Raw genomic sequence first — 20,899 nt, 5'->3', positions numbered from 1 at the left:
CCGAGAAGGGGCTGGACGACTCCTCGCACAAGGAGTGCTCACAGGCGAATGACGTCACCGACAGGCGTGGAAAAACTCACGCATGCGCACGAGGGTTCAAGCATGTCTGACGTAAAAACATATGAATGAAATCCATATAGTTTTTGAAAAAAATAAAAAGGACCTATACTTTATTGACAGCCCTCGTATATATAAATATATATAAATCACATTTAGAAATATACATTTTTTGACTCCTGTTTACGTCATGTTCTGACGTAAACAAAATTCATAATAATTTAAAAGTTGTGCTTACAAACAGATGCATGACATGATCACATCACCTCCTAAGTAGAAGAAAAAAAAAAAATCAGTAATATGTGTACTGAAAAACATGAAAATCAGATCAATAATAATAATCATCATTATCATCATTATAATAACACTTATTTGTTAGACCTAATTTAGTAGCTCATCTCAAAGTAGTTTTATAATTTAATGATTCAATCATATCATGAATCTAGTTTGAGGAAAAATTAGTATATGTAGATGTAAGATATTAAAGCAATTTATTGATTAAAGTTTCTGTTTTTTTCAGTGTGCCCTTCCTCATCTCTCATACTTGAAGTTTTACAAATGTTGATGTTGCTGTAATGTTTCCACAGGTTCAGAAAATATAAAAATAAAATTATAAAGATTTCAGACAGCATGTTACATCTCACTATAATCCCACTGACCTGTCTATAAATAATTGCAGCATCGTCCCCACACCAGCAGGGGAAAGGTGAAGGTGAGAAAACAGCATTTACTCCACTGGTACCTAGGAGCCATTGAGCAAAGCTCTTACAGGCTCCTCAATGGAGGAGGTGGTTAACTGCCAACACATCAGACTGAAGGTGTTTATATCAGTGTGAAAACAGTCAATGGGAAAAAAGGTGTTTTGGAGAACAAACTTCAGAATTTTGTACAGGAGTTTCAAAGAAAGAAAAATCTAGAAAACAGCCATAACAGTCTCCCTTTTTTCTTTTGGCTTCTCCTGTTTCAGGCTGCAGCATCATCCATCTTCATCTCATTAATTTCATTTATTTATTTCCTTTTCACAGATCCATCTACGGGATTTTTGACAATCAAGATCATTCCAGTTATTCAGAGAGTCATGTGGTACAACAGTAGCACAGTCTTCATTGTTGTTATAGTTATCCGGTTGTTTTGTCCTCCAGTACCTACAGAGAAACAATTCCTTGTCAATCTTTAAAATCATCACACTGAAAACATCAGAAATCAAATTTGACTCCATTGTACTTTTTAAGCATGTAACAATGACATTCAACATGATTCTAGTAAAAACCGTCAACTTGTTAAAGACAGGAAAATTTTATCATTTGTAAAGTCAGATACGTCCTGAATGTTCATTTTCTTAAAACAGCACTCGAGACACAAACTATGTGCCACAGAAACTAGTTACCACAGTGTGTAACTACTGTACTGTGACACTTTGTTTAATGCTATTCAACCCAGAAGATTAACACAGATCAACACAAACTGTCTTCACAGCGGAAACATTTTTGTGCACATTTTTCAATCTGTGCATGCAGAGGTGTTGTTTTCCATCCTGTGAGTGAACAAAGTAACTCAGAAGTTTGATCAATGTCAAGGTCACAGGCCAAAGTCAAAAATGTGGCCCAGTGCTGTATAGGGGATATTTAGAATGGCTAAGAAACACACACATATGATTAACATTAAACACTAATATAAAGTCATTTATCAACATTCTATTGGCCATCCTCATCTCATCTTCAACCACTTATCCAGGATTGGGTTCCGGGGCAACAGTTCTAGCAGGGGACCCCAGACTTCCCTTTCCCGGGCCACATTGACCACCCCTGACTGGGGGATCCCAAGGCGTTCCCAGGTCAGTGTGGAGATATAATCTCTCCACCTAGTCCTGAGTCTTCTCCAGGGGTCTCCTCCCAGATGGATGTGCCTGGAACACCTCCCTAGGGAGGTGCCCACCTCAGCTGGCTCCTTTCAATGGTAAGGAGCAGCAGCTCTACTCCGAGCTCCCAACGGATGACCGAGCTTCTCACCTCATCTCTAATGGAGACATCAGCCTCCTGTACAAGGCTGGGATGAGCTACAGGACAATAGGCAAGCAGCTTGGTGAGAAGGCAACAATTGTTGGTGTAATTATTCTAAAATGGAAGAAACACAGGATGACTGTCAAGCTTCGTCACTCTGGGATTCCATGCAAGATCTCATCTCGTGGGGTAAGGATGATTCTGAGAAAGCCCAGAACTACACGGGAGGACCTGGTCAATGACCTGGAAAGAGCTGGGAGCACAGTCGCAAAGATTGCATTCGTAACACACTATGCTGTCATGGTTTAAAATCCTGCAGGGCAGCAAGGTCCCCCTGCTCAAGACAGCACATGTCCAGGCCTGTTTGAAGTTTGCCAGGGACCATCTGGATGATCCAGAGGAAGCATGGGAGAAGGTCTTGTGGTCAGATCTGGTGCACATAATTTTTCACTTTTTCTCAGGTCACCCACAGTCACACCTCTTTAGTACATCACAGTAACCAGATATGTGACCAAGTATTTACTATAGTAGGATTAGAAATAAATCTTGACCTTGACGTGTGATCTTAACCTTTATCCGTTTCTTCTAAAAGTTTATTATTGACAAAAACAAGATATAATAACAAGACCAGGATTACCAAATAAACCAGGCTTATTTGGTAATTCTGTTTTATGGAACAGACCCCAGGACAAATCACGTTGCCCTAGTCTGGGCTTCCAACCATACAAATCAGATCAAAAAGGGGTTATTCATAAACAGTTTGATCACAAACAATGTCCCTGCTTGTTTGGGTGTAAAGATTCTAAAATATCATGTGATGCTTTTCTCACATGACAAAATTACTCAAGCAACCACATGTTTTGGATTTACTGAAATCACTGTTTCATGTCTATTTCTCCACTATGTGGGACCACAATCAGGTCCGGTGTCATGGCTGGGTCTTAGGGTGGCTTGACCACCCTCGGAGTCAGTTGGGACCACTCTGGATGGACAAACCTTTCAGTCACCCGCCAACCACAAAAAATAAATAAATAAATTGCAGGCTATCATATGGTGGCACATTACATTCACTGGATTAAGAAAAAATAGATGCCTCATCTTGTAATTATGAGAAAAGATCTCATAATTATGAGATCTAGTGCCAGTTTGTTATAATCAGGGACAAAGAGGGGCTCACCCCCAGCGTGGCGCATGTCAGTCTGGGGGCACCGTGCTCCTCCCTGGAGAAATTTAATTCATCCAGGAACACCTTGTGGGATTCCACACTTTATGACTGATTACAGTGCACCATCGGTGGTTATAATTTGGCCGATTTTCGATTATGACCTGGGAATTCTCATGCTTGTCTTTACTGAGGGATTAGAAACAAAGGAATTGCATAAAGACATTTTCTTCATGGATGTGCAGTATGTGGGTCTGAGCGAAGCAGTGATCTATGTGGCACCTTTCCTGACCACAGATATGTGACGTTTCTTAAATCAAGGACCATGGAGGGTCCTAGAAGAGAGTGAAAGAAACGGTTAATTTCACCGTTACAGATTGCGCGCAGTGGGTATGAGTTATGTGTCCTGCTGGTAACAATAATAAACTGTGTCTAGAGAATATTTAGTCTATACTTGCATTTGGTGCATAAAGGAGGTACATGAAGTTTTTAAATCCTACTTAGTAGCCCAGAATTAGAGGTGCATTTAAACTGTGCTCACATGCGTTTATCCTGCATTTGCATTCCAGCCCTGTGCTTTGTTTACGTGAGTCAGACAAGAGAAGATTGCTCTTTCCTTCACAAACTATGTTATAATAGCATATTCAACAGCTCAAATTTTTAAATATCCTGGGAGATAAACCACTGCTTAAATAGGACTTTACACTTCTGACCTGATCTGTAAAATAATGAATGAAAACAGTGAACATGTCTTACATTGTGTTCAGTGGCTCTCCATTTACCCATTTCCAAGTACCTTCTTCCTCTTCATCAGTGAAACCAATCCAGTGTTCCCCACTGGCCTTGCTGGTGATGAATTGCTATGTTTCAAAGAACATTAAATATAAACAAATGAATGAATGATGATGATGATGACATAGGAAACACAAGTATATTTATAATATATTAATAAATCAGGAAACGATCCAGAAAAGTCATTCAGACTAATTATTGTTGCAGTTTCTCTGTGTCATGTGGTTGTTAGAGTGACTAATTCACAGCCCCTCAATTAACTCTATAAAAGTGGAGTTTGCAACATTTGTTGATAATCCAGATGATCTGTTCTGTTCTCAGAGCGCTAAGGAGGCCAGCTTAACTGAAAAGTCAAATCCACACCTGATAATGTATATTTTTGCACACACACCCACACACACAAAAGGATACCAATCAGGGCCTGAAAACAAGCATTCTTGTTGTCCTTTCAGGTGCTCCCATTTGTACAGGGTCCTTATCGCAGATACGCAGTGGTATTTTTGCACAAGTTTTATGCCGGGTGCCATTCCTGACAGAACTCCAGTTTTTCCTGAAGAAACACTCACAGCCTCTGCTCTGCTGAAGAGATCTCCCATCAGAGAGATCTGTCCTGGGGGTGCAACTGGAGTGTGTGGTGGAGGTGTTGGAGAGGAGGATGTTGAGAAAACTTCACCACACACCCCCTGCATGCAACAATGATGTCCTGTCAGAGCACCTTCAGCCAAAGATTGAGGCCACTGAGGTGCACCACAGAATGCCACAGGAGGTCCTTCCTACCTGTGGCAATCAGAATATGTAACTCCTGCCCCTTCTGCAGGATGAATACATGACGATCAGAGTTTTTCAGTTACTCAGAGCTATGTGCAATACCATCAACATCTTGTGCAAGTGTATTTCGGTCATTTTGCATAAACATACTCATTGATCTCACTGTAAAAATACAGTTAAAAACAGCAGTGTTTACTGTTTACTGTTTCTGCATTCTGGCAAAACAATTTCCTACTGTATTAATAAAGTTCTTCTTATTCTTATTCTGTGATCTGATGTGATCAGGCTCACACAAAGCAGACTGACTGCTAGTGCCTGAAAACAGATGTAATCTGGAGAAAAAAATGTGTGTGGTTGAACACTGTGAACAACTGGGAAAGTTCTAAACATGTTAAAAAGGTTTCGATATCTGGGCACATCCCAATCCACAAAATGTGAATAATGGGGTGTAATATGGGAAAATATACTCCTTTAACTTTAATTTTACACAGACCGTTGTTTTTATTTCATTAATACATTGTGATATAAATTATTTCTGTGTGATTTGGATTTGGCTGTTCAGTTATTTTGATGTTAGCATACAATTAATCCTTCAAACCAAAGGGTATTTGATCAATTTTACCATATGTTCAGTCATTTCCCTTTTAAGATACTTGCACATAGTATAATGCCCATGTGTTGCATATCAAAATGTTCAGACCAATCTCAGCTTTCTGAATGTGATATATGTATTTCCCTGAACACTGTGTCAACATATAATTTGGCTCTAAATCTAAAAATATGAAGTGTTTTTCAAAGAAAAATCAAAGCGACAAGAATTCTTTATTGATGTGGATGAAAAATTTTGATGTTAGAAATGGGTTTACCAAGGTCTTTGTGTCATTCTGCAGCGAATGAAAAAAATAAAATTACTGTGTAATAAATTCCCAAATTTAAAACATGTAATTTTGCATATTGCATGAACATGCTGCCAGTCACAGCACTATATGGCCAAATTTGAGGAACTGAGATAAAATTACATTAACTAAAGACTGCATACAACATGCCCAGCTTCACCCATTCATTCATTCATGAATTCATTCATTTTTAACCGCTTATCCTGAACTGGGTTCTCGGGGGCAACAGCTCCAGCAGGGGACCCCAAATTTCCCTTTCCCAGGCCACATTAGCCACCTCTGACTGGGGGACACCAAGACATTCCCAGCACAGTGTGGAGGTATAATCTTTCCACCTAGTCCTGGGTCTTCCCCAGGGTCTCCTTCCAGCTGGACATGCCTTGAACACCTCCCTAGGGAGGCACCCAGGGGGCATTCTTACCAGATGCCCAAACCACCTCAGCTGGCTCCTTTCAATGCGAAGGAGCAGTGGCTCTGCTCAGAGCTCCTCCTGGATGGCCGAGGTTCTCACCCTGTCTCTAAAGGAGACACCAGCCAAACTCCAGAGGAAGCCCATTTTGGATGCTTGTACCCACAATCTATTTCTTTCGCTCATGACCCAACCCTAATGACCATGGATGAGAGTAGGAATGAATACTGACCAGAAGACCGAGAGCTTCGCCTTTTGGCTCAGCTCCTTTTTCGTCACAACAGTTCGGGAGAGTGAATGCAACACCATCCCTGCTGCACTGATTCTCCTTTCAATCTCATGCTCCATTGTTCATGAGGGAAACTAACCATCCAATCTCATGCTCCTGTATCATCTGAGTGGAACTAACCAACACCGATTACAAGGGAAATTGAATGCAGCACCATGTGCTCACAGTGTGCATATATGCTAATGTCTGTGGTGTAACACTTGAACTCCTTCACTTGGGGTAAGACTGCATTCCCTACCCGGTGTAGGCAATCCATCACTTTCCTGCTGAGAACCATGGCCTCTGATTTGGAATTGTTGATCTTCATCCCAGCTGCTTCACACTCAGATGTGAACAGATACAGAGTGCTGGAGGTCACAGGCCAATGAAGCCAACAGGACCACACCATCTGCAAAAAGCAGCGATGAGACCCTGAGCCTACCAAACTGGAAACTCTCCTTCATCTGACTACGCCTCAATATCCTGTCCATGAATATCGCAAATAGGATTAGTGACAAGGCGTAGCCCTGGTGGAGGCCAAACCCCACCAGAAACAAGTCCGACTTACAGCAGAGAACCTGAGTACAGAGATTTGATGGCCCTCAGAAGGGACCCCCTCATGCCATAACGCCACCAGCACCTTACACAGCATCTCCTGGGGTACCCAATCATATGCCTTCTCCAAGTCCACAAAACACATGTAGACTGGATGGGCATACTCCTAGGCTTCCTCAAGGATCCTTGTAAGAGTGAAGAGCTGGTCAGTTCTTCTTCAATCAGAAGTTTCCTATCAGCCGAACCCTACTTCCACCACCCTGGAGTAGACTTTACCGGGGAGGCTGTGTAGTGTGATGCCCCTGTAACTGCCACACACTCAATATATTTATATATTCTCAGCTTAATTAGAATCGATAAATTCAGTTGATTGTACATGTTTTGGAAAGGCACACACCTGTCTACATATAAGGTCCTACAGTTGACAGTGCATGTCAGGGCACAAACCAAGCATGAAGTCAAAGAAATTGTCTGTAAAATTTTGAGACAGGATTGTCTCGAGGCATAAATCTGGGGAAGGGTACAGAAACATTTCTACTGCTTTGAAAGGTCCCAATGAGGACAGTGGCCTCTATCATCTGTAAATGGAAGAAATACAGATCCACCTGGACTCTTTCTAGAGCTGGCCACCTGTCTAAACTGAGCGACTGAAGGAGACGGGCCTTAGTCATGAAGGTGACCAAGAACCAGATGGTCACTCTGTCAGAGCTCTGTGGAGAGAGGAGAACCTTTGCAGAAGGACAACCATCTCTGCAGTAATCCACTAGTCAGTCCTGTATGGTAGAGTGACCAGACTGAAGCCACTCCTTAGTAAAAGGCACATGGCAGCCTGCCTGGACTTTGCCAAAAGGCACCTAAAGGACTGTGAGACCATGAGAAACAAAATTTTCTGGCCTAATGAGACAAAGATAGAACTCTTTGGTGTGAAAGCCAGGTGTCATGTTTGGAGGAAACCAGGCAAAGCGCCACCATGCTTCACTATAGGGAAGCATGGTGGCAGCATCATGATGTGTGGATGATTTTCAATGGCAGGAAATGGAGCCTAGTCAGGATTGAGGGAAAGCTGAATGCAGAAATGTCCAGAAACATCTGACAGGTCTGGTAGGCAGGTTAGATAGGACACAAATGCAGGACTCAGACACTAGGCTCTGTAGGTAAAAACAGTTTACTGTTGAAGCAAACGGGGTCCGGTACACAAGTAGGCAGTCCAAAATAAGCAGTAGTACAAGGAGCATCAGGCTAAGGCGTGGTCGAGAAAACAAGAAGGTGGTCATAAATACAAAAAAGGCAAGCAGGAAGTGAATACAAAACAGAGAAAGAGGGCACAGGGTGCATGAATGTGGCAAAGGACAAACTGGGGAGCTATAAGTACACCCAGGTAATGAGGTGCAAATAGGAAGCAGGTGTGCGTGGAATGCACCAGAATGGGGGAGTGGCCAGAGAGAGGGAGATGTTCACCACCAAGAGACAGAGGAGGCAGAGAAGAGAGGCAGGGACAGAAAGCCTAAAGCAGAAAAACCCAGACAAGAGAAAGAACACGCAGAAAAGCAACACATAACCTAACCAAAACACGAAAACAAACCCAGACAAAACCCAAATCCTGACAACATCCTTCGCACTCTTGTCCCCAGACCGTGGTGATGGTTCATCTTTCAGCAGGACAATGACCTTAAACACACAGCCAAGATACCAAAGGAGTGGATTCAGCACAACTCTGTGAATGTCCTTGAGTGACCCAGCCAGAACCCAGACCTGAATCCAATTGAACATCTCTGGAGAGATCTGAAAATGGCTGTGCACTGACACTCCCCATCCAACCTGATGGAGATTGAGAGGTGCTGCAAAGAGGAATGAGCAAAACTGCACCAAAATAGGTGCACCCAAGCTTGTGGCATCATATTCAAGAAGACTTGAGGCTGTAATTGCTGCCAAAGTTGCATCAACAAAGTTTTGAGCAAAGGGCGTGAATACTTGCAATACTTATGTAAATATGATTTCTTAGCTTTTCATTTTTCAAACATTTCCCAAATATATATGTTTCCTAGAGTTTCTAAAAGTTTAATCAAAGACAGCTGGACTTTAGTAATTTTTTTTAGTCCAGATAATTGTACATTTGTTCCTTGTATTGAACCTGACAATCATTAATATGGTCAGTATCAGGCTTGGTAAACAGAGATGTCTGGACACAAATGCAGGACACAAACTCACAGCTCTTAATTTTAATATAATTTACTTGTGGAATATGCTGGGTCTGGTACACAGAAAGGCAGCCAAAATTCAACAAACAGGAACATCAGGTGAGAAGGCGTGGTCAAAAAACAGGCAATAGGTCAAAAACTGTAGGAAGCAGGCACAACGAGGAAACACAAGGAACTGAGCTGGAAGCGATGGCACAAGGCATAACAATCTGGTGAGGAAACAGTGCATCCAGTGAAGCTTATATACACCCTGGTGATGAACTACAGATTAGGAACAGGTGTGTGGAAAACACCAGAATAGGGGTGTGGCCAAACAGTGTGCACCGCCCACCACCAAGCACAAAGAGAAGCAGACAAGAGAGATAGGGAAAGCCCAAGCAGTAAAAACCCAGCAAGAGAAATCACATGCAACAAAATCAAACAAACCTAAGTAAACAGAACAAAGCAAGCAAAAAGTTCAAACCCTGACAGTCAGGTCAGGTAAAAGCCTGACCTGACCTTTCTAATATCTCTGAACATCCCATAATTACCACCACAATTTTGCCCTCAGACATTTGTTGTGGGAAACAAAAGCCTTAACGAACAACAATCGTCATTGAAATAAGAACCTGCAGTTATCTGAGAGTTGTGTCAATATGATTATGAGGGAATAAAATATGTTTCATATGTTAACAATGTGGGCAAATCACTTTTTTTAAATTGTTCAATTCAACATCTGACTCACCTGTTCGTCTTTATTGGATATTGTCACCAGGTGTGCACCATGTTTTTCACATTCTGCTTTGCTGTCATACCAGTTTTTTTGTGCGATGGAGAAGAAATAACAGTTGCCACCAAAACTGTTCCCATAAGTACATACATTTGCCAATGCCTCTGTTTGGGGAAAATAAAATAAAGATAAAAGAAATCAGTTAACCTTCACTTGCAAAACAGCATAGCAAAATAATGATGAAGAGCAATAGAGCAATGAGCAATAAACAAATAATGATGGTCAACTTTCAAATAACAGACGTTATTGTGTGTTCTTTTGTACAAAGGTCAAATAAAGCTATTTCACTTACTTGAAAGATTAGTTTGTAATTCATTATTTTCTTGTGTCAGGTTTCTGTTAATGACCTCCAACTTCTCTTTATTAGCCACTAACTGGCTCATGTTTTCGGTCAGGTTGTAGTTGAATGTTTGTAGTTGACTGTTATTGGTCTGCAGGTCATCTCTTTCTTTGGTTAGGTTGTACATGAGGCTTTCTAGTTGACTGTTATTGGTCACCAGATCATCTCTTTCCTTGGTTAGGTTGTACTTCTTCATCTCAAACTGAGTCCTCTCTATGTTCCAATTCCTTTTGTCCTCGGTGACTGTGTCAACCAAGAAAGAACATGGAGATGTCTCAAGCATTATGCATTACAACTTTGGACATTAAATAACAATGGATAAAAAGATTTTGCTTCCTGAACAATTATGGGAATACTTTTTTTCATTTTTGGATTTCCCATTATATTACGTCTACAAGTATAACGCCAAGCATGCCCACACATGTCCTCAGTGTAGCTGCTAATCAAATGTTGCTTGAGGCCATTTTCACACACAATCATTCACTTGTTTGGACTGGACCAGTGACCAAAATGTTACAGTGTTGTATTTTTTACCTTCAGTCATTTTGCTTTTATACAGCAACCCTATGTATAATGTAGCTTACATGTGGGGTTCTGTATTGCTAGCTAGAAGCCACCATCTCACTTGATAGAAGATCTGCAGCACATGCTTCTTAGACATAATCCATTACACCAGTTTACCACACAAATCAGTTTATAACAGATATTTCTCATAAAATGCTCACACAGGAGCTATTTGGTCATGCTAATGTTAGCATCATGCTGCATAAAATATTATATTGTTTTCAACATTTTAACATTTAAATCTATTATGAATTACTACTTAAAGGTGCTCAACATGGCCACGTCATCAACCGCAGTTTGAAAATAAACACTTACAAATTAATTACAAAAATAATAGTTCTTCTTGTTTGTGTTTATCAGCAGATCACCGTCCAACATTTGCTGCATAAAGACACTTAATGATTTGGAATGTGGGAAATCATTGCATTAATTATTCAAAGTCAATACAATACAGAACATGAAACAATGAAATGAAAAAAATAATCAAACTGCACAATACATATCTTAATACTATTAGGAAAGAGCACCAGTTTGATAATTTAATTTAGCACAGTCTTTTAGTTTTAAGACTGAACAAGACCACCCCGTGAGTGCTGTTGTTTATATCATAAAAATCCCTTGCTGATGCACTGATTCTAATTGTGTACTTAACATTAGAAAAAAGTGAAAATACTTTTCAAATTGGTAACTAATCTTCACCTGACCAGACATTTACCTCTGTTAATTTTTGTAAGTGCACCAAAGTGTGTTCTCTTGCTGGTTTAAGGTATTGTGTTAATGCTCTGGGTTTGTTGTGTAGTAACAGTTTTGGGAGGCCAAGGAGATGCTAATATTACAGCTATTGCTAACCTTGACGGCTGTCCTGACATTTTTATTTGGGCTTTTAGGCGCGCAGCAGACGTGAAAACTCAGGCATTTTCTGCAGTTCACATTTGGTTTGAATGTTTTGTCCTCTCAGTGGTCTTGCTGCTTTTATTTTGGTCCACACCCAACTGTGATTACAGTATTCACTCCTGCCCAAATGAGTCGCACCATAGGTGAAAACAAATTATTTGTTTTAAATGGACTAAAAACCACAGTTGTGAAAATACCCTTAGACATAGGTAGACTTGCTTACTGAGGCTGGATGTGGTTTGGGTGCATGTAGGGCATCATGCTCTACATGCAATAGCATAGTGAGTATAGTGGAAAATAGCATTTAGTTGAACTCAGTTAAACTAAAACATCAGTATGACTAATTTCAATAAATTCAATGTGGCACCGCATTTCAACATGAAAAGTGTTTGATTTGGTTGACCAGACTGCTCTGGGAAATCCTGAGCTTTTCCTGAATCTCCCACAATTTGATGGACACCAGTGAATACTGGTGTTCAGCTCTACAATAGACTGGCAGCCTGTCCAGAGAATACCCTCCTTTTTGTCAAAAGAGCACATGACCCTTAACTGGAATAATTGGGTTTAGAATATGGATAGACAGATGAATGGATGTGTAGCAAGGTGAAGTCCAGATTGAAAAGATGTTCCTGCTAAGCTTGGTTAGCTGGGAATTCCCCGTTGGCTGACCTGGTAGAGTTTTGGTCTTCAGCTTAAGCAGTCTGATGTTTGAATCCCACCACCGTCCCGGCCACAAAGATACGTCCTGCGGTCACAAATGGATGGATGGATGGATGGTCTTCATTAGAGATGATTTCTGGCTCTTACATTGTTCAGTGCTTGCATAGACTGTGTGCTGCATTGGGTTGTGGAAACCAGTGGTTTATGTGCCATTGTTTGGAAAGATATACTGAACTGGAAATTTGTGGATGATGATGTGATCGTTGTGGAATCAGTCGATACCCTGAGTAATGCTGCGTTTACACATAACGATGGCACGTCACGAATGCCATGAAGTATACATTCTTGGCCGCTGATCATGAATGTGATGATTCGGGGCAGATGCGCCAGGTGTCCTCAAGAACTGTTGCAACCTGTTACCTGTTATGATTAATGGCACGTGTTGCTGGAGAATTATCAGGAACCATTACACATGGTCAAAAATAATGTTCCGTGTGGTGTACTCTGTTGCGCACTATCATGCGTAACAGTGCATCGTTAAGTTCTGTCACATTGTGAATGAGGCGAATTGTCTCCACACACACACACACACACCCATATTCATCCAACTATCAGTTGCTGAACAATTCAGATCGCTCCAGTTTGTTCCTCAAAATTCACACCAGAAGAACTTTGTGACTGCCATGGAGTGGCACAGAGAGGAGGAGGAGACTGAAAGCCAGAGTGTGGCTCCACACGGCTCTCGTCTCGCTTGTTTTCACAAACATCAGGCTCATGTAGCAGGTGGAACACCTGCAGGAGGAGGAGGAGCAAAGGAACGAGACTTTTAGTCGACCTGGCATCATTGTCCTTCTTCAGCATATTGCAGCAATGAAACTGAATGTGGTCCAGCAGGGTTTAATTGTGCGCACGTCAGAGAAGCATGCTGTCATGCTCTATTAAGGATCACCACTAATCAAGACGGATCAACTCGCTCAGTTATGACCTCCACACCATGAGAAGAAATGAGGGTGGTGCGTGACATTTTTGGAAGATTTTTTGATGGCCAAAAACATGCTCCATGAAATTCACAAATATCACGCAACAACACGCACCATTAAGAAACCCATTCAGATGCGTTAAGTCATGTTACGAATGTCAGAAATGTGCCAAGAATGATGCAAATATGACATTCGTAACACGTCTTGCCTATGTGTAAACACACCTTAAGATCTAGGCTTGGAATTACATCCTGGAATCGGCCATAGAAATTCATAGGATTTTATGGAGATGTATGTCATTATCAGTTCTGATTATTGGTCCAATTCTTTATTGATTCACTAATCAAATCTTTGTCAATTTAATGTGTGGAAGAATGTGAGCCTTCACAGGTTTTCATGATGGTTGTAGCTATTTTCCTTGTTGGTAGATGTGAAGTTTGGCATCATGACATCAGATGTGAAATGAGTCATAATTTTTTTGCAACATAGAACTCTCAGTAAAACATGCAGGCATTGATAAGACGAATGCATAGTGTCTCAGGCATAAGTTTCCAATGGATTGAAAAGTTTGGAACCCAGACCGGACCTCACTTACATGACACGGCAGTTCTGAAATGATTTTGTGTTCAATTTGACATTGTCATAACGACACTTTATTTCAGGGAGCAAAATATATTAGTTGTTCAGTGTAATCAGCTAACCCAAGTTAGAAAACTCACACTGGATCACCAGGACAATGATTGCAGAGAGGAGAAGAAGACTCAACACACCCAGAAACACTCCAGCAACAAAGACACGATTCTTCTTTGCTGATTCTGCAGTTACTGAAGCAGCTATAAGCAAAAATAATCAGTTTTGAGAATTAGTTGAAATAACAACTATAAAACATTTTAAAAGTTCCATATATTAATTTTTTGTAACTTGTCATGACAAAACAGATTTAATCCCTTTTACACTGGAATGAAACAGCTAATCTACACAGTCTGTTTATGTCTGACAAATTAAATAAATGGGTTCAGTACCTTTTTGTTGGTCCTCAGTAGATTTGTCTTGTAATTTTGGTGCCACATAGTTGTCATAAACTGTCACTCCATCACTCGTAATAGATTCATCCAAGATGTTATCTTCTTTCTTGCCTGCTTGAAATCTGACCTTCTTACTGAAGTCTATTGTGGTATAGAGCTCCTCAGACATTTCTGTATAACAGCATGGATTCCTCACAAACCTACAGTGAAAGTTTGATCTGTATGTCAGTTTACTTAACTTATATGTTCGCTTATCTCGTTGGTACAAGCAGAGAACTGTTCACTGCATGACTCATGAGAGTTATAGGGAAATAATCACACAAACAGAGGAAGTCACAGGCAAATGATTATTAGGGGATTACTGTATGAAGTGAGAGAGCAGTCAATAGGTCAGGTTGGATTGTAACCAGTGGGGGAGGTCTGATATGGCGTTGTCAAGGCATAGTAAAGTTTGGCCACCAGATCAATAACATGGCAAACACACACAATAATAATTTGGTTGTAGTCATAGCCTGGAATTAATCAATAGTGGGAAAGTAATATCTAAATTAAAGCCACATATTGATATTGTTTGGAAACAAAATATGTTGTTAATAGGAACATTCCACAGAGCACTGCTCCTTCACAGTTCATCCCGAATGGCAAATCAGGGGGCATTTTGAAGTATCATAATAATTTCTTGATCTATCTTTCTCAATCTTGAACAAACTTGGCATATGTAGTAGTAATGGCCCTCATAGGCACCAGATTTGAAATTGGGACCCAATTTTTGAACTGTTTAAAAATTAAATTTCGATTCTCGAAATCAATGACAGTAAAGCCTTGGTCCCACCAAATAATAAATCCATGAATAATGAGCCACCTATGTATTTGCCAGTGATTATTCAAATAATGATTGTTAAGGATTTTATATATATATATATATGTTATCACTGTTAAACATTTGGACCTTTGTCTTCTTTCTGATGAGAACGGTGTTGTGCTGTTTGCACTTAAACCCGAGAATGTACGTGTTATTCAACCTTGTTTTAGCATGCTGGGGTCAATCTGAACTGGGAATGAGGAGCTGGATGTACTTATTATTACTATTATACAACTTGTTTTCGTAGCCGCTAACGACTGGGAGTAAAAGAACTGAAGGTTGAATTTTGACTGATTGTGATGTGATGCTTAGTGTTCCAGGCAGATGCAGAACAGCTGATAACTGCAACAGATGAACGAGATGTGCTGACCTTCGACGATAAGAGTAAAAGAAAGAAACTGTTTTTGCTTACAGCTGCACTTATGACGTGTGTGTTTATGTACGGAGAAGAAAACTTGTCTTGCGTCATTCCCCCACCTTAGGACAAGTTTTTGTTTATGTGATGAGGGATTCACTAATAAAAGAGCGGAGCGCAGGCCAGACTTTAGTGTAGCCTTGGTGTACAGCCTGACTGCACTCCGCGCGTAAAATTTGACTTGCTGTCTCACTGGTGTTTCTTGACTCTGTTTGTCTTGTTAAGGTTTTAAAAATGTTTGGAGGAGAAAATACCCAACATTGATGGGGGCTACGTCCGGGATCTCAACAATACCGGAGGTGTCCGGCGGGGGGCTCGCCAAGTCCAGACGTAATCCTTGGCCAAGGTCCGATCGATTGATCGTGTCTGCAATTGCGAACACCATTGGCATCGTCTGGTGACGAGATTTTCCCGAAGAAGACAGACAGGAGGTCCGAGTCAGTGAGTAAAATTTCTTTGCTAACAGTACTGAGTGAGTGGTGATCAGATCACATAAAACAGTTAAATTCCGCAAGCGATGATACAGAATCGTCTGTTAATGCAAAGCAGTTAAACTCGTTAAGGAGGGTGCGGACTCCTCTGTTGATATACGCGTACCGGTAGGGGATAAAGTGATCACATAAAACAGTTAAACTCCGTAAGCGATGGCGTGGAATCGTCTGTTAATGCAAAGCAGTTAAAATCCGCGAGGATGGCGGCTCCTCTACGGTTGTCTGGAGGACGCCCGTAGAGTTAAATTCGGAAGGAGGGTACGGACTCCTCTGTTGTTAATACGTAACGGAAAATCCGGGTAGAAATACGGGCACTGTAAAAAAGCAGTTAAATTTGGCAGGGACGGCGGAGTCCCCTAATGCAGGACATTAGTTAAATTTCACGGGAGGGCGAGCTCCCCTGGCCTAAGAATACGCGTACGATTATTAAAAGTGTTTCTATGTGTAAATAGTGTTTTGTGTAAGTGTAAATAACTGTGTGAAAGTGTAATACTTTGGACAACGTTAGTGACAACCGTGTGTGGAAGCAGAGGCAAGTGATTCCGCTTCCTACGGGGAGGTGAAAGGAATCAACCACACGACGGCAAATTAATTGTCACGTCCGAAGAAGTGAAAACTTCAGATTTAGAACACCCTAGGTGTGCCCCCGTCTGAAGTCCAAATTATAACAAGGGATAATAAAAATGGGGGGTAAGACGTCTAAAAAATAAGGAAAATTTATCAACTGACGACTGGAAATTTATGGAAGCAAAAAATCCAAAAGCAACAAAGAAATTGGAGACCTGGATTAATAAACCATGACTTTGACGGACGACTGAACCTGACTAGTATTCAGAAGTTGAAGGAGAAGCTGGAAAAGAACATAAAGGTGATGAGAAAAAGAAGCAGAAAGTAGGGGCAGATTTAGTGGCATTTTGGGAGGAGGAAGCAGAGAAGAGACAGAAGGGAGCAGAGAAGCGACGATTAGAGAAAGCAAGGAAAAAGAAAGTTGTAGGTAAGGCAGAAGAAGATGTGATAATTCAGCACAGAGAACCAGAACAGCCTCAACAACCACCGCCGGCTGGATCGTCTGTGACAACAACACCTTTATCCCCTCTACCAGAGGATGACGATGTACCGCCACCACAGTATGATTTGGCAGTAAAACCTAAGGTAAAAGTGAAAACCAGAAAAAACAGAAAAAACCACAAACACGCAGTCAAGCGAAAGTGCCCACAGCCCCTCCCATGGTGGAACACAGTGACCAGGGAGGTGCCTATCCTATGATAGAAGTACCAAATCCTCTTGCAGGAACAGCAGGACATCGATCAACCATGCTCGTATATCGAACATGGAATGCTGATGATATCAAAGCAGCAGTCGACATGATACCATCGCCACATGTCGACATTGAGGGATTTATGCCGGATATAGAAAACATTAGAAATTCTTACCACCTTAATGGACCTGAAGTCCAACAGGTGTGGATGAAAGCATGTGGCCCTAAATGGAGTCAGATACGCGGAGACTGGAATCCTGCAGACCAGGATGGCGTACCGTTGCCACATGATGATCCAGTCTTGAAAACAAGAGTGGAAGCTATGATTACACAAGCAAAAGGTGTGTTAGGGCCAAAAATAAATTACACTGAATTACAGGACAACACAGAAAGGAGAACCATGGACAGAGTTTAGATGCAGATTTGAGAGTGTATTTAGAGTCCATAGTGGCATATTGCCAGGAACACCAGTGTATGAAAACAAATTGAAAAACATTTCACCTGTGAAGCTGACAATGACCGATTTGATTCATGATGGCAACTCAACAGCTGTCATAACAGTAACAGGTGCCACTGAAGATGTTTCAAAATTGAGATTCACAGGTATGCCTTTGCATGTGTCACTTTGTAAGCCATATTTGACAGAATGGCAAGAATTGGGACTGACAGTCATAACGCTTTGTCAGCCACTGATTGGAGCAAGAGTGGACCACGAACGGAGTTCAGTCCATCAACTAAATTGTATAAAGTGCCAGTTAATGTCTCATTGGTGCTGACAGCTGGAACACATATTGATGTGCCACTTCCACATCCTGAGTGTTTCAGTTGAGTCTTGAAGAGGATGATCTTCTCTCTCTGTATCCATCAGGATTGTGGGACAACAGGTCCTTCAGACGTAGGACTGATAAAAAAATGCACAACCTGTAGTTATAAGACCAAAAACAGAATACAGACCATGTGGTAAGACAGTATCCATTGAAACCTGATGCAATTGAAGGAATCAGGCCAGTAATAGAGGATTTGTTAACAGCAGGAGTAATAGTGCCATGTCCAGAGTCACCATGTAACACACCCTATTTTCCTGGTAAAAAAGGCTCCGCCCTCAGTGGGATGGAGAATGATTCAAGATCTGCAGGCAGTAAATGCTGCTGTAGTAAAAAGAGCTCCATGTGTACCAGATCCGCACACACTGTAAACTCATGAGATTAAATTATCAGTAATGCATTTTTTTTTTTTTCTGTACCAGTGGACCCAGATAGTCAATTCTGGTTTGCTTTTACCTTTAAAGGACAACGATCACCAGATTACCGCAGGGTTACGCAGAGAGCCCAACTATTTATTCTCAAGTCATGTCAGCATGTTTAGCCAATTTCGTTCCACCGGCAGATAGCCAACTATTAGTGTATGTTGATGACATTTTGATTGCCTCTGACACACGAGAAAACTGCATAACTGACACAGTAGCATTATTGTGTTTCTTATTTGATAATGGCCACAAAGTGAGTAAAAACAAAGTTCAGTTGTGTAGGGATAAAGTAAAATATTTAGGACATGAATTATCAGCCACAGGGCGCACGATCCTGTCTGACAGGAAGGAAGCAATTTTACACGCTCCAAAACCACAAACCAAAAGCAGATGATGTCATTTCTTGGACTGACTAATTACTGCAGGGCATGGATTCCCTGCTATGCAGAATTGACTAGTCCACTTTCTGATTTGATGTACAAGGATGATATTTCAATGTCAACCGTGTTGGAATGGAACAAAGATGCTGAGGAAGCCTTTGTAAAAGTAAAACAAACATTAGTGTCATCCACAGTTTTGGCACTACCAGATTATAGTAAACCATTCATTCAAACAGTTGATTGTAAGAATAAGTTCATGACTAGTGTTTTGGTTGAAGTGTATGGCTCAAAATTGAGGCCAGTTGCCTACTACTCATCTAAATTGGATGCAGTAGCAAGTGCTCTACCACCATGCGTACAGGCTGTTGTTGCAGCCTCTATGGCTGTTCAAAGTAGCAGTAATGTTGTTCTATTCCATCAGTTGACACTGAAAGTTCCACATGCAGTTTCTGCACTTCTGTTGCAGACAAACATGAGCCTTTTGTCCCCAGCAAGACATCTTTCGTGTATGTCCTTGCTATTATCACAACCACACCTTACGGTAGAGCGCTGTACAACATTGCTATTTTTGTTGTACAGGAAACTACTCCAGATTTGCATTTAGGTCATACACTGCTTGCTGACATGCAACAGCAGGCAACTGACAGAGAAAAACAAATGTGGATAGCTAAAGGAGCTACGTATGCAAATGATTTGTACGTATGACCACAAAAGAAACCCATATTGCCAAAAAATATGTTTAAATGGGCAGCTATTATGAGCCATGGCGTGACGCATGTCTCATCAGGGGGTATGATATCGCAATTGCAATCTATTTTTTGTCTTTATGGGTTCGATGCATATGCAAAACAGCATTGTAGAGCATGCATGATATGTGCAAAACACAACTCACAAGGCAATTTGAGACCCCAAAGAGGCAAATTTCCAACACCACAATATCCCTTTCAAGTGATTCATATGGATTATATACAGCTGAGTAAACATGAAGGGAAGGAATTTTGTTTAGTCATAATTGATGCCTTCTCAAAATGGGTAGAATTGTTCCCTACAAAACATGCAGATGCACTTACAGTGGCTAAGGCATTGTGCAAAGACATCATTCCACGATTTGGAATACCAGAAACAGTTTATTCAGATAATGGAGCGCATTTTGTTAATACAATAATGCAATACGTAGGAGAAGCGCTACAGGTCAATCTCAAAAATCATTGTGCTTATCATCCACACAGTGCAGGATTAGTGGAAAGGACAAAGGGCACAATAAAAATAAGATTAAGGAAATGTATAGAAGAGACAAAACGAACCTGGATTGAATGTTTGGACCTAGTAAAATTGTATATGAGAATAACACCAACACCATCAGGGTTAACACCATTTGAGATACTTTATGGACGACCATATCGTCTACCAATTTTGACATGGATACTAAAACAGCAGATGAGGAACAAACATTAGCAAATTTTATGAGAAAGACATTAACACAGAAAGAGATAACTTAAACACATTTACTGCCGAATAATTTTGATCTTCCACAGGACGGCCTTCCAGTAGTCTAGCCAGGAGACTGGGTGTTCATCAGAGTGATTAAGAGGAAGAACTGTCCAGTCCTCGTTGGGAAGGTCTATACCAAGTGCTGTTAACAACACCAACTGCAGTAAAGATAGCGGAGAGATCAACGTGGATACATCACTGTAAGATACAGCGTGTGTTGGCTGCCTCCACAGTGTAAGGGGAAGTCTGGCTACAAGGGAGTCCTATTTAATTAGCAATAGATTGTCTCAATGCCAGTGAAGCAGGGAGATCCTTGCACTATTAGGTGAAGTGGTTAACAACACTGTATCCTAGCAATCATGACCGAACTACAGCAGACCCCGGAGCGTCGTGCTCAGCGCCGCCGCTGCCGGACTGTT

General features: G+C 41.1%; 1 protein-coding gene across 2 annotated transcripts; it reads right to left on the bottom strand.

The window, feature by feature from the left end:
* Positions 1 to 531: 531 nt before the first annotated feature.
* Positions 532 to 14,604, bottom strand: LOC117526889 (C-type lectin domain family 4 member F-like). 2 transcript variants are annotated; one of them, XM_034188968.1, is made up of 6 exons: positions 14,335 to 14,604; positions 14,032 to 14,145; positions 10,167 to 10,457; positions 9,830 to 9,978; positions 3,976 to 4,079; positions 532 to 1,202 (listed from the first exon to the last, which is right to left on the bottom strand). In XM_034188968.1, exons 1-6 carry the CDS (start codon positions 14,504 to 14,506, stop codon positions 1,058 to 1,060), a joined length of 975 nt encoding a protein of 324 aa, XP_034044859.1. In that variant the 5' UTR covers positions 14,507 to 14,604; the 3' UTR covers positions 532 to 1,057. The 2 variants fall into 2 exon arrangements, with proteins under 2 accessions (XP_034044859.1, XP_034044860.1); XM_034188969.1 differs by having other exon boundaries at positions 14,083 to 14,145.
* Between the last annotated feature and the right edge of the window lie 6,295 nt (positions 14,605 to 20,899).

The sequence above is a fragment of the Thalassophryne amazonica genome, chromosome 15 (assembly GCF_902500255.1).
Source record: "Thalassophryne amazonica chromosome 15, fThaAma1.1, whole genome shotgun sequence".
NCBI lineage: Eukaryota > Metazoa > Chordata > Actinopteri > Batrachoidiformes > Batrachoididae > Thalassophryne > Thalassophryne amazonica.
This window is presented reverse-complemented; position numbering and strand designations above follow the sequence as displayed.

What these genes read in the sequence shown, in the direction of transcription:
- LOC117526889 (XM_034188968.1), bottom strand. Translation starts at nt 14,506, where the DNA reads ATGTCTGAGGAGCTCTATACCACAATAGACTTCAGTAAGAAGGTCAGA. An exon ending in TATCCAATAAAGACGAACAG is followed by an intron (nt 4,080 to 9,829) that starts GTGAGTCAGATG and finishes TTTGAAACATAG; the next exon opens with CAATTCATCACCAGCAAGGC. An exon ending in GGAGAGCCACTGAACACAAT is followed by an intron (nt 1,203 to 3,975) that starts GTAAGACATGTT and finishes GTTTCTCTGTAG; the next exon opens with GTACTGGAGGACAAAACAAC.